Raw genomic sequence first — 25,132 nt, forward strand, 5'->3', positions numbered from 1 at the left:
TTCGATGAGTTCAAATGTGCACATTTTGAATTATATCCTAAAAACTCCAGCCTTTGAGGGGTAAAGTTTCAACAAAATAGGAAAGGGTTGATGGAGAAAAAGAGAGGAAGTGGGATGCAAAAGATGAAAATGAAAAAGAGGAAAGAGATCAGTGCCATACAAAATCCCTTCTCTGGAGAGGAGAGAGGGATGGAAGGACAAACAGATGGAGAGGCGGCTAAAAAAGGGGAGGCCGAGTGAGGAAAAGGCTACCCTTTCTCTCACCAGATGAGAAAAATCTGGGGGTTTGCAGGGAGCAAGCGATAACGGAGGAGAGGAAAAAAGGAGGGCCGTGATTAGAGGATAAGCAGAGATCATCCTTCCATTGTTAAAGAGGGAGGGAAACACTGACCCTCCCTCTTCCTCTGTTTTCATCCTCCCGTTTCTGGCTTTGTTTTCCAGCATTGTGGGGAGCTTGAAGAGGGTGGAGGGATGGCAGAGAAAGCGAGAGATAACATTGCTTCATCCTGTCATACACCCCTCTTTTCCTCTCATCCCTCTGCCTCTCTACCTTTCTCTCCCTCTTTTTAGTGCTGCACCTGTGAAATGCAGAGGATGTGAGATAGAGAGGAAAGATGGAGAGACAAAGAGATGGATGGAGGGAGGGAGGATGGGATTGAAATCGGGGGGGGGGGGGGGGTGTAGAACCTCGCAACATTAGCATGCTGAGAGTGTCAGCACTCTCCTCTTTTACTCTCCCTCCATCCCATCCCTCTTTCCATCCCTCCCTCTTTCTCTTTCTCCTCACTGGTCACTGCAATTATACCATCAAAACACTCCATCCTGAGAGCATAATAGCTTCCCAGTGTGTGTGTGTGTGTGTGTGTGTGTGTGTGTGTGTGTGTGTGTGTGTGTGTGTGTGTGTGTGTGTGTGTGTGTGTGTGTGCGCGTGCGTGTGTGTGTTTTTGTGTGTATATCCGTGCATAATTTAGTGCCTTGCATGGTGCATTACATGTGCATGTATGACATGAAGGGCAGCTGTTGGTGTGTGTGTTTAGACGCCAAAAACTGAATTTGCAGCATGTGTGGGTGTAAGAGTGTGACAGTGTGTGTGTATCATCTAAGTATCTATTGAGTCCTATCGGCTAGAAAAACTGCTTCTCCAACCTCTGACCATACACACTCTTAAACACACGCTAAAAGACCCACTTTACATACGTGCGCCTATTTACATACACTCAAACACACACACTCGCTGATGAATGCACACAGGCATACAGTCATAGCTTTGAGCCTCAAACCGTTATGACCTACATGCCCAGTGGGTCATCATTAAGCCAAACAGCACACTATGACACCTTCGGCTGTCCACACACACACCAACACACACACACACCCTGTTTTTGTTTTTGTTGCCTCAACTTCCTCTATCCCTCTCCCCCTTCCGCCCTCTGTCTCTTCCCTTTTCTCTCATTCTCTAACACACACACACACACACACACACACACACACACACACACACACACACACACACTCCCCCCTCCGTGAGCTTGTTATCCCTCTCTGTCCGTTGGTTTCTCTCTGTCACCTTGCCCTGAGCTATTTGAGTACACTTCTGTCTCTCTCACACACACACACACACACACACACACACACACACACACACATACACACACTCACTCATTCGCTCTGTCTGTCGGTCTGTCTGTCTGTTCCACATGCTCCGTTTCAACCTGTCTCTCTCTTTCTGTGTCCGTCAGTCTTGACATATGTTGTCTCTCTCTCAGTGTGTAGTTCACTGTAACTCAGGACCTGATGGTCAGAATCAGGTTTTTGCCAAGGAGGGCTTACACATGTGGTGCTCACATAAACACAGAGGAAATACATTGTAAAAAAGGAGCTAATATAGAACAGTAGAGAAACGTTGAAACCACAGAACCCGGCAGACCCTCAGTTTAAGATGAGTTAAAACAACAGCAGATAAAAATGGCGGACCAACGAACAGTTACATCTCTCTAAAATAGGACTAAAGAATAAGCAGAGTTTTACTATTTGCTGTTGATATTTACCCTTTGTTTTTTGTTTACATCTTATCATCTATATATTTTAGATTTGGTATGGTTACTGAGCTTTCTTTTCTGTATCACATACTTTTTTTTGGGTTACTTATCTTTAAACCAACATCATCCTCTTGTATTTTGTAAAGCACTTTGTGATTTGGTTTAGACAAATGTGATACAAATAAAGTTATTATTAGTTAGGGCTGGCTCCGGCTTGCCTTGAACATCCTCCTATATGTTTTCATTTTATTTTTTATTTTAAATTACCCAAACATTTCTTCAATTGGATTGTGTTTGTTTTAATAGAATTCTTTTACACTGTCATTCCTTTGTTTTTGTTTCTGTACACAATGTAAATCCCCCTGACACAAGGTGTGTGTTATTGGGTTCCATAGATACAATTGGATTTGATTTAGTATTCTGCTATCAGGAGTTAAAGTTTGGTTTGCATAAAATTAGAGTGATGAGCTAAAAGAGGCGGACCTCTTTCACGTTACACATACATTTGACCTCTGGTTAATCTAACTATTGATTAATGCCGCTTTAATGAGGTCTCCATACATCACACTGTCCTTTGCTTTATAGTGTTGCTCTGATTTGTTGTTTCCACTTTAATATGGCTGACTCCCCCTCATTCTCTCTCTTACTGCCACTCTCTGCTTTTTATCCTTTCCTCCCCCCTCTCCATCCCTCTCTCCCTGTAAGTAAATCAATGAACATACACTTTATGCCATCTATTGATCCTTTCATATCTACCCCCCCCCCCCCCCTACTGTTCTTGCCCTCTCAGGTTTTTCTCTCTACTCTCCCCCTTTGAATTTTTTTTTTTTTTTCTACCTCCCCCTCTCTCTTTTTCTGTCTTTATATCTCTCGCTCTGGGACGTCCTATTTATATGGCTGGCACCTTCACGCTTGTACTGAAGTGTGTGTGCGAGTGAGGGAGAGTGTGTTTGATGTTGGTCTAAGTGGTTAACATAATACGAGCCCTCAGAGAGATGACGTTCCCGCACTCACACATACAATTTGAGGCTTTTTGGGTAAGCTTTTTCCATGAACAATTTGTGCTTTTTAGTATTCTCCAGCTGCAGATCCATCCATCAATCGCATTCTCCCACTCTGCCACTACACACTCACAGACACACACTTCTGAGGCTCGAACGCCTTCGTGGAATGACAAAAACCCCATATTATCTTTTGTTATTTATTATTGCAGATGGTTTCATGACCTCGCCATCCTCTCCCTGCATATGTTTTTATTTATTCAGACCTTTCTCTCTTTCCTACCCTCTGTTCTCCACATGTTTATGTTTATTCAGACCCATCTCGCTCTTTTTCTCTCCCCAACCTCCCTCTCCCTCCATCCCTGTGTGTCCAGCTTTTGTTACCAGCCTCGTTTCCATAACAACTGCGACCTTTTCTGTCACTGCCTAACCATTTTTAATCAGAATTAGAGAAAACATAGAAATGAGATGAGACACAGAGAGTGAATTTGGAGGAAGGTTACTCTGGGGTTGCATTTGATGGATGAAAAAATAGATAATGCTCCAAAAGATGATAAGAAGAAGATATTAAAGTTAGAGACCGTGGCTTACATTCCCAGCAACAAGTGCTGCTCGAGGTAGAGCATTTACTTGGAAGTTTAAAACTAAATGCAACAAGGTTGAGGTAAATCTTTGCGGATATTTCAAATGAGACTTCACAAATGAATAATGGTCAAAAATGATCAAAATAGGATCCATTAACTCTCACAAAGTACTCTGCCTTGATATTGCAGTTTACTCTCATGTTGCAGTCATCAAGGCGATTGTATATCAATAATACAAAGTCTGAAAATATATATTTTTTAAGGATGCATTCTTTTACTTTTTTCATCCAAAGCTAAATTTGATGGCATGTGACTACAACATAATGTTTGTAATGTTCCATTTTTATCCCTTTTCAAACTAAAAGACGATAACTTTTTGATTACATACAGTATAGGCTGGACTCTATTGTGGTTGAAGGAGCCAAGGTGATTTCTACGGACTAACAAGGACAGAGATCTTGAGGTTTAGTGCAGGTACTGTATTCTAGTATTTAATATGCCATTATCCCATCATTATGCCTGATTACTTCCCTATCTATATTAAAATAAAAAAATGTATCATTCAGTTTTGATTCTCCTGAATGTGAGTTCTGTGTTGAGTGTGAGTTCAACCTTACCTAACCTTAACCTTGATTGTTTGACCCTTTGGAAATGAGTTCATACAACAAAAGTGAAAAGGTTTGCTCTAGTAAATATATTAGATATGACCTTAAATTTAAATCAATGTGTGGTGGTCACCTTTCTCCCGATTTCTATGCGTTATGTTTGTGGTTTCTATGTTCTGTTTCAAAGAAAATTCCTGTGATGAGATAAAACTGTAAATGAATGAGCTGACTTTTACAGGTAAATATAACATTTTCAATACTGGAGGTGGGACTGTGCTGCTTAAAATCTGTGACTTTACTAGTGTAATTTGGCTTCATTTTTACCAACGTTGTTTAACTTGTTCTTCAGTCTTGGTCAAGGTACCTTGTCTACACAAATCAATCGAAATAACGTGTCTTGCTCTCAATTAGTTTTTCTTTGTGCGTTTGAAAATCTAGTACATTGAAACTGCCACATTTTTTACCAAAGTATTATTTTCTAAAGCAAAAGTCGCATTTGTTAAACTTTAGGATGAATATGTTTAGCGACACTTAAAAAATGCTTGCGCCAACATCAGGGTCATGCATCACCCACAAGAACAGCGAAGTGCAACAAACTGTTGCTATGTGAATTATCCGAAAGGCTAATTGCATTCATTTGATATCAGTTAGCATTAAACCACAATCTATCTAGTGTGTGTGTGTGTGTGTGTGTGTGTGTGTGTGTGTGTGTGTGTGTGTGTGTGTGTGTGTGTGTGTGTGTGTGTGTGTGTGTGTGTGTGTGTGTGTGTGTGTGTGTGCGCGTTTACTGAGGGTCATGCCAACATGGGAGGGACCGGACCGTCAAGTGGCCAGCTCTCGAGCCCGCTCGCCCGCCCACCGCTCGCCACTCCACACCGGGAGCAGCGCGTGAGGATGATGCCAGCCAGAGGTAGATAGACGGATGGAAACTGCACCGTGACACAACTCGAGTAAAGAGGAGGCAGCTGGTGAGTGAGAGTAAAACTGAGAGAGTTGCGGAACAAAGGACAGATAAAGAGCGGAGGGAGCAGGAAATAACCGGAAACTCGCCGCTGGCTGCTTCTCTTCTGCCCGCACCGATGTCCGAGGCCCACCCGGTGCCAGCTGAAAAGTGACCGAGGCAGAGCGCACAGGAGCGGCCACAGGAGTGAGGAGCTCCCGCTGACACCGCTGGAGCTCTTCTCCGTGACAGAGAGTAAGTTCATCTTTTAAAAACTTAAAACAATAGGACATTCTCCGCCTTTAATAGGCTTCGAGTTACGGCTCACTGTGTTTACTCTCTTTTTACACTGCGACATTAGTCCACCGCTGCCAATTAGTCACTGGACGCACCACGGGCGCGCGCGCACGCACACACTAACTAAGCTCGTGCGTCAGAATGGTCAAAGAGGATTTCTCGCGCGTGGCATCACCGGCAGATGTTGGCACGCGGAAGCTTCAAACATAAGCTTCAAACATTATATAAATTATTCAAAGTAACCATATTCCCACGAGACAGACAGACAGACAGATAGAGAGAGAGAGAGAGAGAGAGAGAGAGAGAGAGAGAGAGAGAGAGAGAGAGAGAGAGAGAATATTTTAAGAAGTCATACATTTTTGGATATTTAATAATACAATAAATACATAAATATACAATGATTTAATCAATAACCAAACTAAATATTTAATTTAATAATTTTATTATTAATAACAAATGAAACATTTTCAGGCCATATATGAAGAACAATATATATTACACAATATACAATATACTCTTTTTTAAAGTTGTACATTCATAACCTGTGTGGACAAAATGTTTCTTTCTTTGTTGATGATGATGTGTTTTAAAATGTTTTTATTTCAGATATTTTTGACTGATAGAATGCCAAACAAATCTGCAGTTATGGTTGATATATCTATGCTTATGTAATACAGTTTTGCTTTTTTACAAAATATGTGTTTGTTATTCATTTAAAAATGCCTGTAGTATTAGGCCTGCAAGCCTTATTATTTGGGACACCGAGGGGTTACATGTTGGCCTATGCGATTTCCCCCCCTTCTTTTAGTACATGCCATCAGCCCATGCACACAGATTAGAATGACCAAATATAGGCCTACATTATTTAATACCAGTGTGTGCTCTATTGAGCGTGAGTTGTCAGTTTTCCCAGCGACAGCTACAGCAGTCCAAGAGTGCCATTATTAAGTCTAATCTAGTGGTTAACAGCTTTCACTTTCATTGCTCGGTGTTCATATTTTATGCAGCTTTCTGCTGGCTTTGAAAAGCTAATCTGTCCCTGATATAAGCGCATTGGCTGCTTTGCCATCTGGGCTGTATTATAGTAGAGAGGACAGGGCATTTGAATAATTGATATTTAGCTATTTATAGTGGGATTATTCTCTTCATGTTGCACCGGGGGACCAATGCACTGATCTATCTATCTATCTATCTATCTATCTATCTATCTATCTATCTATCTATCTATCTATCTATCTATCTATCTATCTATCTATCTATCTATCTGCCTAAAATGTAAAAAACAGTCTGTCTGTTTTTACATTTTGTCTTCCTACACCTCTTTTTCATCTGTCCATTTATCATCCATCCATCTCTCTGTTGGGTGAGCGCTAGTGTATCCATCTGAAGTGGATTAGGGGTGTTATCAATGCTAAGTAGGACTGCTGTACACACACACTCTCATATGGACACACACACATTGAAACACACATACTACTCTCACTCTATTTCACTCCCCGAGGACCATTGACCATTGTCAGCCTCTCTCAAGCCTTTTTTCTCTTTTGTGTGAATGTGTATGAGTGCGAGTGTTTGCGTGTGTGTGTGTGTGTGTGTGTGTGTGTGTGTGTGTGTATGAGTGTTTGACGGTAAACACTCTGATCAAACAGTGCTTAACAAGCTGCCTGCACTGATAACAGAGAGAGGAGAGGAAGAGAGGATGAGAGAGGGATAGAGAGGAAGGAAAAAGGGGGAAAGGGGCGAGAGGAGGTTACATACTGAAAAAAGATAAAGGGTGTTTGTTTTCAAACTTGACTGAATAGTGAGATATGCTTTTGTATATACTTTTACATACTGTGGAACAACCACTTACACCTCTGTGTGTTATATGCAACAATTATCAATATTTGGATAATCAATAAAGACATTTTGAATGCAAAAATGTCAGAATAAGCCATTTTCAGGATCTCAAAACATATTTCAGCTTCTCTCTCTTTCTTAAAATGATATTCAATTGGATTTTTTGATGGCATGTGACTGTCAAAACAAGAAATGTAAAGACATTTTTCTGACATTTTAAAGACAAAAGGATGTATAGATAAACCTTGGGCAGATTAATTGATAATAAAATAAGTGTATGTTGCAGCACTACTGTATACATTCCAAGCAAACTGTATTTCCTTTATTGTTTTACACAAAATAACTGTTACTTGTTATTCATAAGCCACACGTCCGCTTTTGTGTTTTACAAGCTTTTCCAGCTATTGTATGTGACGCTATGCAGAAGTAACTATTGCCAATATTTTCCAGCTATAAAAACATTTGTTATCACGACTTTGTTATTGTGCTGCACGGCAAGTTCCAAATCCAAACACTGCTATCACCCTCCATTTTGTTACATGTGTTTTTAATGTGCTTTCTTAGACAGCACACAGTTGATAGAAACAGGAAAGGTAGTTTGAAGCGAGGGGGTGATGCGATACAAAGATCAGGAGCCAGATGTTAACCTGCTGCAGCCCCCAGTCTGTCCCCCTGCACACACTCCCTCTTTCTCTCTGACTCCTACGCAGTTTGGTCACTTTCTGTTGTGTTGTTCGCCCCATGTAAGAAAGCTGCATGTGCCATTTAGATATTAACCTCTCTGTGTTTAGATACTCAAAATGGTCACATTTCTGATATTATGCAGCTTTATGCGAGGACGTTGCAGCCCATTTTTCTAACAACTGGAAGCGACTGTGTCCTGTGGGAGGCTGGTGACCTGTTTTGCTGTCCAGGTAAGTGGAAGTCTTGTGCCAGGCACATCAAGATGTCCACATTGTGTAATCACGATTGCAAAACAGGACATTATTTGGTATTTTTGTGGTGAAAAACATGGCCTTTAAATGCAGTAAAAGTAGTAAAACTGCACAGTAAGATAGCAGTTTAAGTTCTTTATTCAAGACTAAAAGAATGAAAGTATAATCAGGAAACCGTTATCAAAGTTTTCAAGTAGAAACGCAGAAAAAAGACTCTTATTTAATATCACAAGTGGTTAAGGCTAATTTTTAAACTATTTTGCACAATACTTTTCTTTTTGGATTAATCAGACGACTGTTTTTCAATGTATAGATCCACTATGTTCCTGTGTAGCGTAAATGAGCTGATAAATAAGATCTTAGGCTACACTAGAGGCTTTTAACAACTACAAAAACCTCAGCAAACACATGAATCCTGCCTTTCTCTCTCCTCTGTCTGACTCTGCAGTGATGGATTCCCCCACTGATCTCTTCGAGGACTCCGCTCCCCAGATTCATGCATTTGCTCCGTCTCTCAGCTCCACAGATCTCCCTGCTCCACCCAGTGCAGGGCGCCCTTCTCCAGCCTTCAGACCCCCGGGTTTCCCCCTAATACACCACCTCCTCCAGCCAGGTGGAGCACCCAGGAGGATTGGAGGGCAACTCAACACAAACCTGAGGCAACAGGAAGACAGAAAGTTGGAGGAGGACAGAGGAGAGGTGGAGCAAGGGGCCGATGGAGGAGATGATGGAGCAATGAATGGAGAGGACCGCTTGATGGGCTTTAAGAAGAGGCACGGCGATGCGGCGCTCGCCGCAGAGTGGAGTCAGGACGTCCTAAAAGTGAAGCGGATGAAACTGGAGAGCCGCCCAAAAGACGGAGAGGCGGAGGAGGGAGGCAGGAGGCGAGAGGGAGGGAGGGAGGGAAGGAGGAGAGAAAGGGAGGAGCTGAAGGAGCAGCTGGATGAGGCGAGAGAGAGACTGCAGGCCCTGCAGGAGAAAGTATGGAGGGCTTTTGGGGAAAAGCACATGGCAGAGGAGGAGGAGGAGGAGGAGAAGAAAGGGAGGTGCAGAAACAGAGAAGATGGAGGAGAAGATGCTGGACTGATGGAGGAGGAGGACATCACAGAAGGAATGTATGAAGAGGAGGATATCGACGGTGGAGAGATGGAGAAAGAAGCTTTTTCTCTTCTTTCTGTTTCCCCTTTCGACAGCTTCCACAAACAGAGAGAGGAGCAGCAGAAAGACGGCGTAGGGAGGGGGGAGAGAGGGAGAGGGTTGCACCTGGAGGGGGTGATGGAAGAGGCGGGGTTGTGGTTGGACTGTGGAGGTTTGGTTAGAGGGGACTGGCATGGAGGGGTGGAGGACGAGGGTGAGGAGGGAGGGCAGAAGTTCGCTCAGGCGCTGAAGGTGGAGCTGGGCAGCGCCGTGGCTCGAGTCATCGACCGAGTCCTCCGCCTTTACACCGAGATGACTGATCCATCCTCTCCTCCTGCCGCCATCTCCTTTCTCCCACCGGGAAATGATGGCGGGAGGGAGAGGGGGGTGTGGATGGGGCTGTTAACACAAGGAAGAGGGGAGGAAAAGATGAGAGGGAAGGAGGACAAAACAGGGAGGCAGGATGGAGAAAGGGAGAAGCAGCTTCAAAAAAGGAGCAGTGGTGCGCCACCTCACCGATCTGAACCGGCAGATCTAGCGATGCCATTGGCTGTTCAGAGGTCACCTGACATACGAAAAGCCCACCCTCTCCTCGGGCCTCCTCTCTCTGCTCACCACCCAAACCTCACCCTTCATCACTCTTCTCTAGCTCGCCCTCCTCCTCTTTCCCACCCTTCCCTCCTGCCTCCATCTTCACAACCCAAAGACCTCTCCACGTCCTTCCACCCGTCCTCTTCCTCCTCTTCTTCCTCCTCTTCTTCCTTCCCCGCGCCCCCCCCTCCACCACCTCCTCCTCCCCCCCCTCCCTCTCCCCCTCCTTCACTACTCCATGCAGCAGCTCTTCTCTCGCTCCCTCCACCACCCTCAGCTCTCCCACCTGCCCCCGTCCCGCAAGGACTACTTGAACTCCGACCCTTTCTTGGAGTTTTCTTCTCACCCCTCGTCTCACCCCTCTTTCCCACCGCTCCCCTTGCTCGGTCACCTGGACCCCTCCCTCGCGCGCCACGCTCACGGGGGCAGAGAGAGGGGGATGAGGGGTGACGGGGGGATGAGAGGAGGAGGGATGGATGGAGGAGAGCTCTACCTGACTGCTGGAGGAATATCCTTTTGTCCACAGTGGGGGAGGAATGGGGGAGGGAAATGTGTTTCTTTATCAGTGTGTTTGGGCGTGTGTGTGTCTCCTTAACTGGCCTCATGTTTACACCCAGGAGGGATTGTCTCCCTGCCACCTGAAGAAAGCCAAGCTCATGTTCTTCTACGCTCGCTACCCCAGCTCCAACACACTCAAGACCTACTTCCCTGATGTCAAGGTGTGTGTGTGTGTGTGTGTGTGTGTGTGTGTGTGTGTGTGTGTGTGTGTGTGTGTGTGTGTGTGTGTGTCAGGACTATTATCGTAACCTAAAAATTACATTAAGACTAAAATAAATGAGACAGCATGTTTTTCCATAAACTCTTGAGACATCAAACCATAGACGCTAAACAAACTTGAAGAACCAGGAGATGGCGCTATGCCTCAATCATTTCACATCAGGCCAGGTTAAATATTATGGTCATTTCCACACCGTTCTTCAACCATGTACTACATACGCTTCAGACTAACACTGATAATTGGCCTTAACAAAAAAGTAATACAAATGAATAATTCTGAAAAACTCAAATGTGTCTTGAGTAAATAAATGCACTAAATTCAAAGTAAAATGACATTTTAAAAATTGTTTTTACATTACTGTGTATCCCATAACAAGATTTGGTCCATTATTGAGATACAAAAATATAATAATACAATATACATGATGTTTTTTCACTTAAGTTACTGAACATCCCCAAAAAATGTTTTATGGAAATGTATACTACAATGTAGTCATTTTAGGTTAAACACACTAAAGGAGATATTTAACTGTTTACATTTCCTATACTTTTGAGTGGCTTGCGTTATTTTATTGCGCTTTTTTTTTCCTATACAGTGTGGAGTGATTCAGAAGCTGATACATAGAGTAATTGTGTTATTATATGTGAGATTATTATTTAACTGTGAGCCGCTAACATTAAGGACTCTCCTAAAAGAAACCTGGCCAGTACGGGGATCGAATAACAACTGTATTAACAACAACAGAAACGCATTCATTGCAATCTGATTATTATGTAAATATTTCGTCCCTTCGCTTTGACAGATTAAAACATTAGCTTGTGGCTCAAGCTCTCTTTGAAGTCAAGTTTTATAGAATTACAAATGCTGAATGAAATGATCTAATGGGCCCCCCTCGCTCACTGTCCTTCCCGCTCACTTCCTGTCCTGCTGTTTCCTGTCCACTGTGCAGTTCAACCGCTGTGTGACCTCGCAGATGATCAAATGGTTCAGTAACTTCAGAGAGTTCTTCTACATCCAGATGGAGCGCTTTGCACGGCAGGCTGTCCGCGAGGCTCTCACCCGGTGGGTTTCAGTTGGCACCGGTTAAAGTTAAACCCATTTGCTGCAAAACTTCTATTGTTTCACTTGGTTTGAGAGGAGCTGGAATTTTGGCAGGGAATTTTTCTATTTTTGATAATTCATGCATTAGATGCTGTTCATATGCTGCAATTTCATAGAGAGGAGCACAATGACTAAATGGTTTTGTATCATGCTTGAGGGTATCCTGTTTCATGCAACAGTGTTTTACAACATAATTGTGACTGTAATGTCCATTTATTTTTTTTAAGTGGTCAGGAATAAATTATGGAACTTAATGGAACGTTAGAAAGGATTCTGGAGGGGTTTTTTGGTAGAAATAATACTAGTCATTAGAAAAACTACAGAAAAATTGTCCAGATGGATTTCACAGTGATTGAATGTAAATGAGTGTGTTTCTCTGTGTGTAATCAGGGATGGTGCACCTCGTCTGAACAGAGAGGGTCAGCTGCGAGTGGGCCGCGATACGGAGCTTTACCGCATACTGAACATGCACTACAACAAAAGTAACGTCTACCAGGTAAGCAGAGTGCTCTATTTGTAGCATGTCTTGTATAGATTGGGTACCTTGATTCTGATAAGCTGCGATGTTTCTTTTATGGCAGTATGTTTGAGCACTCCTTTCTAAATTCAAGAAACCCAAGGTAACATGTGTGTTCATGTAAAGAATAATATACAAACAGGATGTATAATCAAACTGTATCTGCTATAATGTCTATAATAACATAGCCTTGGTCTGTAAAGGGCTATTGTATCATTTCCTTATTGTTTATATTCAATGGGAAGTAGTTTACAAGCATTTGTTTTTATTTTTAAATGTGAGGATTTGTTGATACATGCATGCACAAACTTTTTTTACTCAAATTCCCTGGGAACTTCTAGTGTTCATTGAGTTGATGCTGAATGGCAGTGACCTTATATGTCTTTCTCAAAACTTCTTTGGCCAGTACGGGGATCGAACCCGCGACCTTGGCGTTATTAGCACCACGCTCTAACCAACTGAGCTAACCGGCCATATATAACACGGTACAAAATGCTGAGCACTTCGTAAATACTTACCATATGAAATCACCTGGCCATGTTATTCTTGGAACGAGCTGTGCGGAGAATCTAAGCACAATAGCTTTGTGCTTAGTGACCTCTCACTTTACTGAAATGAGTGATGCTGTAAAGAAGAAAACAAGGGAACAAAGCAGATCTGGGTTCAGGGAAAAAGGTTTAATTAGGCCCACACATATTAGAAAGTGCAGCTACACAGGTGTTTTCAGTTAACTGGCTGATTAGGCGTGTTAAAACAGGGAGCTTTGCTGCAGACATGTCTCTCAGACAGCAGGACGACCACAGGTGTAATTAATAACCCTAATGATGCCCACGCTCCATTAACAATTCCAGGGCCCAGGTCTTAAACTCTTCATTACTGTTATTCAGCATGTGCTTTTTCTGTTGCTACATTATGGAGTTTCGCAAATCCTGTGATCACCTTACCAAACTCCATGCTCTGATAAAAAACCTTATAACAAAAACAGGGAAATATTACAATAAGGTATCCAGAGAGATACAACATGGCAAAATAAGTCCTATCAACTGCTGTATATTGCACTAGAAAACCAGTCAATCTAAATAACTATGCTAAAATACTGTATGAATTCAAATATGATAATTTTAGTATTGCAATTATTTATAAAATGCATGGTTATAAATGATGTATGACAGTATTGAATATCTCTGTATAATCTCTGGGGGCACAATATACAACATTCAACTCTGTTTTTTAGTTTTTTATGTGAATCATTTCTGTCCAGATTTGTAAAGTCCTAAATCAGTGGACCTTGGGGTATTTTGTCTTCTGACATTCACATTTCTGTGTGCAGGTCCCAGAGAGGTTTATCGAGATATCCGAGGTGGCTCTGAGGGAGTTTTACTCAGCCATCTGGACTGGCAGAGACAGCGACCCCTGCTGGAAGAAAGGCATTTATAAAATCATCTGTAAGATGGACAGTCCCGTACCCGATGCCTTCAGGCTGCCTGGCTGTCCCGTCGGCTGAGGATCAAACCACTTTCATCTGGTACATGTACAGTATACAAACGCATGCGTAAAACACAAAGTCACTACAAGAAGGGAATTTTATTAAAGCATTACAAACCATTCAATCCCATACTGTGAGAACTGGTGATCAATTCTACTATTTCCTTCATTTTGACAAAAGACAAGAGTATTTAATGTATTTGTACAGAGACATACATGCTCAAAAACACGGACACACACCGGGTGAACACTGACACTCAGTGCTGTGATAAGAGTCTTGTGACCGCACTTACAGAGGAACGTGACCGTACCATTGAATTAAATCAGGACAGAACCATTTCCAAACATTCCTCACCAGTCAGCTGACTCGTGAAATCCCAGTGCTGCTACACGGGTTTGAAAGAACTGTCAAGAAAACAAGAGTTTCTGCGGCCACAGAACTGGAATTGACTGATAATGAGATATGTTTACTTGCTGTGTGATACATTGTTCATTATGAATATATAGTGTGCATTCCTTCGCAGTCTCTTGCAGATGATTGCGTTTTACAAGAAAGCCCATTCAATGCATCCCTCAGTAATCGAATGAAATGCTGACCACTGTTTACCAAGCTGCACAAGTACTTGTTTCAAGAGAGACCACTACCTAAGCACATTGTTTCTCAGATTAGGGGCACCATTCTCCTCATCATTACTTTCTATTTCAAAGAGAGCAGTCTGAGGAACCTACTTTCCTGATAGACGTTTTCCTGATTGAAAACAGTAGTATTGTGTTGTAATGATTAGCAGTTACTCTCTCCCAAATCCTTTCAATGCTGCTCTCCCGTTAGGGGTGTAGGCAGAACATTAAATATGATTATTTGCTAGAATATTAACAGTTATTGTTGCCTTGTGTGTGCTTCTCGGAGTATCAGAAGAACATTTTTATTTAATTAGTGAGCCCTACAGCTTTTGCATTTTAGATACTGATATTTTTCCACGTCTGTGAGAATGCTTTCCCCTTTTTTCCAACAACATAAGGCTTTCATATTTGCATTTATTAAAATGTAAAAGAAAAGATGGGGACCAATCTTAATTAATGTTGCATAATATATTAAAAATGATTGGGGAATTGTAAGATTTTAAACTTTTACCTATCAGGGCAGTGGTTTCAGTCAGTTGTGCTTGTATATCCTTCTCTTTGTTCAATATGGAATAATTATAAAGCTTTTGTAAATGATGGCACAATGTAATTAAAATTCTGCTAAAAGAGGGCCAATATATTGAATTTAAAATAGTGAAAGTAATGTTTTGTTGTTAACTTGGTGTTATCTTAATGTTTAAATATTCACTTTTGATTTCCTTATGTGATACTTATGGCACAGTTATTATATATGGACATATGTTTCCCAAAGGTATTACAGAAACCTTGAGTATTTACTGTATATCATGACTCTTTTATCCAGAGGAAACCTGTTGACTGACTGCTTTCTGTGACGTGTTGAAGTGCATGTTTCCTACGTTTGCATCACATGTTGAATTGTGATCTCTTCTGTTTCTGTCATTGGTTTTATTGGTCTCTCTTTTATATTGTACATACTCTATTCTTTAGATCTGTGCCTCATTCAGACTTGAAGTGATGTGAATTGTTGGTGTTTAAACTTATCAGTGAATTAAAGTGATACCAGGCTAGTGTTGTGATGACTGGATCCGCATTACACACACACACACACACACACACACACACACACACACACACATACAAAATCCTGGTAGCCAACACTAAAACAGTCACACTTTAAGCCTTTAATCTATCAACACACTAAAACACACACACATATTTTCATTGGATGTTAGGTTTGTAAGAGGCTCAACACTACACACACATACACACACACTTTCTCTGGTATGCTAGACATTAATCCAAACCAGTCTTGCTGAAAAAGCTGCTGTTTTCTGACAAACAAGCTGGATGAAAACTCTTTAAAAAATATGTATTTATTATTCATCAACAGTTGAATAATCCAGATAACAGCTTGATTAACTCTTTAAGAGATTAAAAAAAAAGTCAACCTGTTCAGTTTGCAGCTTCACTAAATGTAAAAATATCTATAATAGAAAAACACGTAAATGTAAATGTTCCCTACAAATGTTTCCCTTTTTCAACATCAAAAATTAAACCGGTCACATTTCAGCCGTTGAAAAGAAATGTACATATTTTTGCTTTTATTTAGCTGGTATCTACATCTGCAAAGGCCTTTTGAAACCAATTCAACTTCAAGGCTGTTACTGATGCTTTAAATTACATTAAAAGTGTCCTCTTTGCACCACAACAAGAAAGTTGTTCAATATTCAAAGAACTCCTCACAGCATGTAAAATAGCCTTTTGTGGCAGAATTGGCACACGATATTAACTCAAAACCTGACTGCAGACCGTGTACAGCCTATCAGCGCTGGACAGGGGAACTCCATCAGTACAGTAACTTTATTCACCTAGCAGAAAACTTTGTTGGCAAGAATCTAAAAAGTAAAACTACTGTACAGAAATTCAATTTAGTGCTGTTTCATTGATTCGAAGCGTATACATATTTATTTGGAAATGTTATTTTTAACGGTCTTGAAAGTTGTGTTACATATATCAGAAAAGCATGGTCATATGACATGAGTCACAAGGTTTGATTAGGCATCACACACACACACACACACACACACACACACACACACACACACACACACACACACACACACACACACACACACACACACACACACACCGACAGGCCTTTTAGTAGCTCAACATTTGACTAAGTCTAGCCACCTGATAGTGAAGTAGTAACAAAAATAACTTTTATTATCAGACATGAATGCAACCTTATGATGAGCATTACAATATTGCAGTAGTGCCATTATAATATAACTTAATATGTGTGTAAACGTTTCGCATTTGCATTAACGAAAAGCAGGTTCAGCATCCCTTCCCACAGCTTTCAGTTTTTCTTTCTGGGTTATCCGTAGAGAGCAGCTGCTGACCCGAGGAGAATTGCTCTGTATGACATTCAGTGTTGAAGTTCCACTGCCCATCAGTGTGACAAATACACAATTTGCATGCATTTTCTTATCTGTGGCACTCAAGGGAAGCTTATTGAAACCAAACCCAGGAAGGAGTCTTCTTCATGGGAAGGTTTCTCGCTGCAGGCTGCTGCTGGACCAAGAAGGAGAACTGAAACACAAGTCCCCGAAATAACGCCGGAAATCAAACCCTCGCCACTTCAAATTTAAAGCATTTGTTGAATTGCATAAAGAAAGGCAGGTGAGTTTTTTGGGGGGATCAACATGGTGTCATATAGCTCCATTGACATTGTATTATTGCAACATTTGACCAGATTTAGCTCAGTAAGATCTGCATGGAGTATTTTCCCTTTTTTGTAAACCTGTAAACCCTTTGGTTATGAGAAAGTATTTTGAGTAAAGTTGTAAAGGTTTAGAAAGATAAGGTAGGCTAAAAGGTAAGTTAAAGACAAAAATGAATATTCCTATTATGCCTTGAGTTATCTTATCCTTATTGTAATTAATATATGTTTTATTTTTTAGCTACACAATTGTTTTTCCTTAAATGCATGTATTTGTACTTGTCTGCACTGTTTCTTCAACGCATTCTTCGATACATTCTCAGTATTTTCGATTTACTGCACGTTAATTGCCGTCAGAGCTGTACTATTCCTCTAAGATTTTATTTTGAAACACTTGACCGGAAGTCTCCTGTATCTCACCATGTGTGCCTTACGGTTCGTGCTGTCAGACAGGAGCCTGGCCGCGGGAAGATGGTGTTACCGGGGCTGCTGCTGCTGGAGCTGGCTCTGTACGCCAGCTGCTTCATCTGTGGGATTGTCACCGCCGCCTCCATCACCATAGTCCAGGTGACTTTACGTAGAAAATATAAAACTATCCTAATTGTTATGCTACTTTAACACCAGCCTCTTCCGGGTACGCTCACTTTGTCACCGCGTGTGTGCATGAGAGATTTGTGCTCACAAAAAACCCCGAAATATCACTTTAGAGGTTGGATTTATGGCTCTTTGAAATGAATTGTTCCTTTTATGCATTCATTTTGCATTCATACGTTGTCTGGTTTACCACAGGCACCAGATTAGTCTTCAATTTGTACATCGTTTGTCACACCTTTTTACGTACACAAAAAAAACACCCCACACTTTCACTTTCTTCATATTTGTTGCGAAATGCGGGTGTTGCAAGACTCGGACATGTGTCTATGTTTTCAGTGGTGGGAAAAATATTCAGATTTCATACTTGAGTAAAAGTACTTTTACCACACTGTACAAATACTCAAATTCAAGTAAAAGTACTGCATCGAGAATGGTGCATGGACAAATGTTACGATTAGGAAGATGTAGTCATTGCAGAGAAAACTAAAACATTTGAAATCTAAATATTTAAAAAAATATATCTTCACATTTAAGAAGCTGGAAATTAAATATTTTCAAACAAACCATTTCTTTGCTAAATGCTACCAATGAACTTTAAAACCACTCATGGTTTTAGTTAGTTAAATATAATGTTGGATGGTTTATTCTATATCGCATCATCATATTTTTTAAAGTTGTTCCTAAGTATTGTGTTTTAAAACCGGAATTTATAAAGTAATTAATACATACATCTGTACAATTGCTTCCAAAATGTAGTAGACTAGAAGTATAAAGTACTATTAAATGAAACTACTCAGATACAGTTCAGGTACAGTGATTGAGTAAATGTACTTAGGCCTACCGCTGTTAACCTTTACTTTTGGGCTGAGACTTAACAACACACAGTATAGACGCCTGGGGAGAACTACAGAACTACAATTAGCTGCACTTATTTTACGCTACATGCTCCAGGCTCTGTGAAAAACTAACATTTATTTTGAAGGTTAAAACCCCTTGAACACAACTTTCTCTTCTTCACGGATTTGGAAACGTGTGAGCTGTGAAATGTGTGTGCGCAAGTTATCAGAGAGTCATGTGTCCATTCTCATCATGTGACCAGAGGTTCCTCGTGCCTAATTATTCTCTCTACTCCTTTATGGGAGTCAGATGCTGCAGTGAATGTGTGTTTACTGTGGATGTGTGTGGCCAAACTGAGCATATTGAATGAAACTAAATAATAAATAAATGAAACGTCATCTTTTCTCAGGGTAATTTTGGAGGTCGGTGCATGCTTTATGGACTTGTGAACTACAATGCCACAGCGAGCCTGATCGGGGTGCAGTCATCCAGCTCCCCCTCTCTGTGCTACTTTGTGTCGGCGATATCAGTCCTGGTGGCAGTGATGTGCTTCTCTCTGTCTCTGTACTGGGTCTACACTCTGTGCATCGACAGGGAAATCAGGAGGTAACAGCATCTGTGTGTGTGTTGACGTTTTCATTTTATTGTCTAGGCTTAAAAAGAGATGTTTTACACAGCTCAATTCAGTTATTCAACTATGTTTGAACTTGTTTAAAGGCTGGCTTTCAGATTAAAAGGAAGAAAAATATCAGCTTTATTGATCACACACAGGAATAACTAAGCTGAATGTGATTTAAAATGGCGCTTTAGTCAATGTTTACACTCAATATAGGCATCAATAATCAATACGATGTGTTAAAGTGGACACCAACGTCAGATATTGGTTTTCATTAAATTCTAAGTTCAGCAACACAAAAATCGAAGGGATTTTGAGCAGTTGTAAAAAATGGCTAGCTGGACTTTAAAATCTGGACTTTTGGTATTTTGCTTGCTAAAACATTTACATTTTCAATCTCTACTCCAGAGTATTTTTGTTGTTGGTTTGACTGACTGAAGCGGCACTTAGGGGACACTCAACCAAGACCTATTGAATTTATTTTGGCGGATTAGGAAGACAGTGTAATTCAACTTTTCTGCGAGTTTTACAGACATAGTGCCATAACCAAAGCTTGTCCAACAATGCACGCTGCAGAACTGGAGAGGAAGGGAAAAATATGTTGCACAAATCCAAAAAAGACAGCGGGTCATGCTATTTTAAAATAGTCACACACATGTTGTAGTTTGGCGTCATCTTCTCTTTTGTTCAGGGGTTCAAAAACATTGTTTTCCTCTGTTTTCCATCTCTTCTAAAAAAGTTTCTCACCCTCTTTCCGTTTGTTCCACTCTCTGCAGGGATCGCCTTTGGATGAACCTGACGTTAGCTGTTAGCGGCGTCTTCCTCTTCTTCCTGCTCATCTCGGGCTGCATGCTGAAGATCGGGCGCGACTCTCTCTGCAACTCTGTCATCCAGAACGTTCACAACATCACCAGGTGACACACACACACACACACACACACACACACACACACACACACACACACACACACACACACACACACACACACACACACACACACACACACAAACCTAACCTCTCACATTCAAGTCAGAAATGAAACTTGAAACCCTGTGAGCTTCACTACATGTTTTCATGCTCCTTTATGAACATTAAAAATACTTTCAGTTGTTCTGTAAACAGAAGCTAAACTTCCTTTTCCCTTGACATGACAAGCAGATGATAAATTACTGTATAACTGTTGAATTGAAGTTCAGTATTTCACAAGGATTTTAGTCTGCCAGTGAAGATGTCATCTGTCACTTTTAACACTGATTTGATATGAATGAAATGATGGGTTAATGATGTGTTACTTTCTAACATGCAATCTATTTCTGTTTCCAAGTTGTGAAGAGGCCCAGGATAGGAATTGGGTCAGTCCGCTTAAAGGGGAAAGGTTCTACAGCAGTCTCCATAAAGCCGAGGTCAGTGGGCTACTTTCAGATCTTCATTTTATTTATACGACACATTAACAAAGGGGAACAACAGAATTCAGTCAACCTACACACTCATAAGAGCATTTTTCAAGTTGTTAATTTGAATTCAAATAAACGTTTGTCTAAGAAGTACAGGGACAAGATGTAACCGGTTCAATCAGAAAAGACTTAATTTTATGTTTAAAGAACATGTACTTTCTCATGCGCCATGTGATGGAAATGTTAATAGCCTTTGGCGATTAGACCCCGATTCTGATAGTGTAGATCTTAAGGGAGAAGTGCAGCCATGAGTATAATATGTAACCCCCCTGGGGTCTAGACACAGTGGTGATGATGAAGATCTGGATTTGATTCTGAGAAGGGTTGAAGAGGAGGTGTGGTCTTTGGATTAGCTCTTCTGGGCACTAGATGTGATGACTGGAGGTGGTTGGGGTGCAGGCGGCCTGCAGCAATAAACACCTGAAATCACAGCTGACTGCAGTAGAGAGAGGAAAGATTTTAAAGCAGCACGGCGATTGGCTGCTGGAGATTGTGGTGAAACGCAATTGGTTAAAAGAGAACGCTCAGAAATGAGCTCATTAATCCAGCTGCAAAGTGAATGAATGTATAACCAGTGTTCCTGCTTGAAGACTGAGCTTCATTCATACATCTTTTAAAGATGTATGAATGAATTGTACATGCTACAGAAATGTAGATCAAAAAGATTCACATTACTCTTAATTCTGGCAAGACACTATAAGTGGGCACAATGTGTTGAATTAGATCTAGCCTCATTTGCATATTTAAACATATTTTAGAAAACATGTTACTTCACCTCACCCGTTGTCTTCCCCCTGACTCCCCTTCAGACGGCGGTGTGGGTGAACTTCTTCTTCTGGATCACCATCGGGGCTCTGGTGGTCCTGCAGAGGCGTCAGGGCTCCGTGTCCAAGATCATTGCAGGGGGGTTCAGCGGCTACGGGGGCCCGGCCGGGGGGCTGTTTGGAGACGCGGGGGTGACAGCTGCTGAGACAGAGCCTTTCTTTAACAATCCTGCAAGACCGCAGTGAGGACGGTCTCACAGATGACTTACAAAACACCTATATTATTTCAGCATGATTCCGTGGGAAAGGGTAAATACATTTATTGTGCATGACTTTACTTTCAGCTACATCAGTGAACAGATTTGTGAGATGACATAGAACACATTATTTTGTATATGTCGCATTAGGCATATTTAAATATATGTACAATAGAAATGGGGATCGGCAGGCTGACCACATAGTCCAAAGATATTTATATTTACCTGTTTCCCACATTTAATCACACACGTCAATAGAGTAGTCTGGCCTGGATCACTCAGAAATGTGGAATTGTTGTATTTTGTTTACATAACAAGAACTGTAATTTCATCAGTGTTCTGATTTTGATAGTTGTTGATGTGACTGGCAGATTTGTAAGACATTTTTAGCTACCTGGCCAATTTCTTTTTAATAGTTTTCAAAGCGTTTTTGGAACACGCCTTGTCGGCTCGGCGTTCCGCCCCTTTATTTGTGCAGTTTCTGCTCATTGGCCAACATTTCTGTAGGGGTCACTGGGATGAAGAATTGTTTCACTGTGTGTGGAAGTTTCTAGGTGTTGAACTTGAAACGTCCACACACAGCAAAACAATTCCCCAATCTAAAACAATTTCCCAATTTGGGATCGTTAACGTTTATCTAATCTAATCGAAATAATAAGAAAATGGAAAATCAAGGGGGCTGCAGAATCGTCTTCAAACTTCTAGTGTGCCTTTAACAACAGTTTTTTTTTTTTACCTTTTTGAAAAGTTTGCATAGTGACTTTCTGTCATGTGCGCACCCTTTTTTAGTCTATAGGTTGTCTTTTTTATTTATTATGAATTATTTCATTTCGCATTGGAGTGTATTCAGTTGTCTTAAAATGTTGTGTCATAAGATCTGGGAGGGTTTGGTCTCACTCTGAACGGCTTAAAGAAACACTTGCTGCAGCTTGAAAAAATGGGCACAAAATGATGTTACAAATAATGTTTTACAATGTGTTACATATCTGCTCTAATATCTAGTGTAGGTTCACTCACAGGTGTTGATCAAACTTCCGGTCTGTCCGGTGTTTGGGATATTGCACCTTAAAAGGCTGTTTTGTACTGATTGACACACATTAAACCAAAGACTTAAAATGCAATGACTCAACTGGTTTTTCTTCTGATGTGTTTGAGTGAAATGGGGATATACATGTTGACCTGTGTCTCCCTCTGCTGGCTGATCACAGGCACTCACCTGTAGCAGAGATACGTTATTACTGTCTTGTTTTTTGTGTTAAATAGAGTAAATTCTTTGGGCAGTTAATATGAGGTTCTTTTTAGTTTATATTTTGTAGTCATAATGTTATTATTGTGGCTATGGGGATGTCATGAATGTGAAAGTGTTCTTTAAAACATTTTTCACGTACAAATAAAACTAAAATAATATATTTATTCTGAGACATGACAGCATATTTTTCAACTGCCAGCTTTAGCCTAAACTTATGTCTCATTTTTAAGCATGTAATTTGCTCTATTAAAGCTATACTATATGTAATTTGTAGCCGCCAAATCGCCGTATTACGTCACAGTAACCATGGCGTTAGCTCAGTTGGTTAGAGCGTGGTGCTAATAACGCCAAGGTCGCGGGTTCGATCCCCGTACTGGCCATAATAGCTTTTCGGTCTTCACAAGAAATAGGTTACCTGTCTTAGACAAGTTCCATGACATAACACCTTTCACCTTCATCACCATAGTCTAAATACATATGCCCTCCAGAATTAATTGTGGGTTACTAATGACATCCTTAAATAGGTAGGTTAATTAAATAGTAACTCCAATTGAATTCCTAATTGCTCTACCTGTAGGCTGGAGTCAATTGAGAGCAAAATTTAAAGTAAAGAATTTTTGACCAAACTATCAAATAATAATTATTCAATATTCATTTGAGTAAAACGAGTTTCTGATTTTGATATTGAACTAGGTATGACTGCAGGAGTTAAAAGCCGTTGCCTGATCAAAATAGAGAGCTTACTCCTGCTATGACAACATAACTCCTATGCTGTCTTTAGCTGTCTAATCTCTGGGGATTACCTGACCTAGTGTGAGCACTGAGGTACAAGAGAGAGGAGAGACGGGACGTGAGAGAGGGAGACGGGTGGTGACGGAGTGGGATAAATAAGAATATAGGGAAGACTTACTGGCCCTGGTAAGTTAATATCCAACACATACCTTTACGATACACCTGGAGCAGAATCTATTCCTGTAACTTGTGTTTTTTATAATATATTTATACAGGAAGTCTGTAAATCACATCCAAGAAGAGAGAGAACTCTGGAGAACGCTGAAGACTACCTCGACTCTCAGAAGCCCAACAAGCTTGTGATAAAGTTGACTTTGGAGTCCATGGTAAGACCATTTAGCTGTTATATTTGGACGATAAAGATACTCTGTTTGTATTCAAACATATCTGAAGTTATAGAAAAAGGGGTTAGATTCTGATGGTAGGATAGGAATAGACAAGCAGTAGGCATTGACGACTAAGTTGAGCCTTGATAAGCCTCTTAAAGCCACTTCATGTTCTCCCTATTAAATGTCTGATTAAAACCTGTTGATCTGTGCAGGATTTTTGACTTTTGATTCACTTTATCTGTTCTGGTTTGGCAGGATAGATGTAGTTTACCACCAAACCAGCCAGTACAAATAAAAGGCCTTAAATCTCCAAAGTAGATCATAAAGAGCCTTTCAAATGGAAAAACATAACTTCATGCAGCATTATTCAAACATCTTACTGCTTAAAAGTCATTGAGTCAAAGTCTCTGTTTTGACCTCTGACCTCCATCCCTCTCTCTGTGCAGAACATGTCTGATGATCAGTGTGAATCCGTGGCATTGAGCGTGGAGTCCCTGCTGAACGATGCTAAGAGGATGCAGCTGCACTGCCGCGAACGCAGTGAGCAGCTCTCCATGGCCGCCACGCAGCTAAGGGTGGAGTCCGCCTCGCTGAAGGAGCAATGCGAGGCCACGCAGCTCGACATGGTCCATATCCGCCGCCAGCTGGAAGAGCTGTTGGACACCAAAGCCGCCATTGAAGCTAGGGAGAGGCAGACGCGTAAACTCAGCAAGCACCTGTGAGGAAACACGGGGGGCATAGAGGAGTCATGAACTGTTCTACATGATTTACACTACGGAGGGAGGTAGGGGTGAAGAAAAGATGAGAGGAATGGTTTTGGAATAAGGTTGCAATTTTTGATGTATTCAAATTTTGCTTAAAACTTTACAGAAAAAAGAAGCTACTGAGTTCTAAATCTGGGGAGAAATGTAAATCCAGAGTCTAAGAAAAGAACTAAACTGTGTGTGGTTTGCTGGGAAACAAGAAAAGAAAGCACTTTATCAATGTTGACAGCTTTAGGCTCGATGTGAAACATTTTCTTTCAAATGTTCTTGTCAAATAAACACCGTTTAAGTACAATCA

General features: G+C 41.0%; 2 protein-coding genes and 2 non-coding genes across 4 annotated transcripts; 3 read left to right on the top strand and 1 right to left on the bottom strand.

The window, feature by feature from the left end:
* The first annotated feature begins 5,096 nt into the window (after positions 1–5,096).
* On the top strand, positions 5,097–15,517 carry prox3 (prospero homeobox 3). Its single transcript, XM_063900963.1, is given in 7 exon segments — positions 5,097–5,424; positions 8,689–10,180; positions 10,182–10,476; positions 10,580–10,687; positions 11,696–11,808; positions 12,238–12,343; positions 13,695–15,517. Coding segments are annotated over 7 exon segments (2,289 nt in total). The 5' UTR covers positions 5,097–5,423; the 3' UTR covers positions 13,869–15,517.
* trnai-aau (transfer RNA isoleucine (anticodon AAU)) lies at positions 12,764–12,837 on the bottom strand. The gene has a single exon. It is a non-coding gene; the product is annotated as a tRNA-Ile (tRNA).
* Positions 15,518–17,612: 2,095 nt separating the features above from the next.
* On the top strand, positions 17,613–22,821 carry tmem179ba (transmembrane protein 179Ba). The gene is made up of 5 exons (XM_063900174.1): positions 17,613–17,744; positions 19,018–19,214; positions 20,001–20,138; positions 20,550–20,628; positions 21,489–22,821. The coding sequence occupies exons 1-5, from the start codon at positions 17,649–17,651 to the stop codon at positions 21,687–21,689; spliced, it is 711 nt and encodes a 236-aa protein (XP_063756244.1). The 5' UTR covers positions 17,613–17,648; the 3' UTR covers positions 21,690–22,821.
* A 436-nt stretch (positions 22,822–23,257) lies between these two features.
* Positions 23,258–23,329, top strand: trnai-aau (transfer RNA isoleucine (anticodon AAU)). The gene has a single exon. It is a non-coding gene; the product is annotated as a tRNA-Ile (tRNA).
* Positions 23,330–25,132: the final 1,803 nt, after the last annotated feature.

Source organism: Eleginops maclovinus, chromosome 14 (genome assembly GCF_036324505.1).
Source record: "Eleginops maclovinus isolate JMC-PN-2008 ecotype Puerto Natales chromosome 14, JC_Emac_rtc_rv5, whole genome shotgun sequence".
Classification (NCBI taxonomy): domain Eukaryota; kingdom Metazoa; phylum Chordata; class Actinopteri; order Perciformes; family Eleginopidae; genus Eleginops; species Eleginops maclovinus.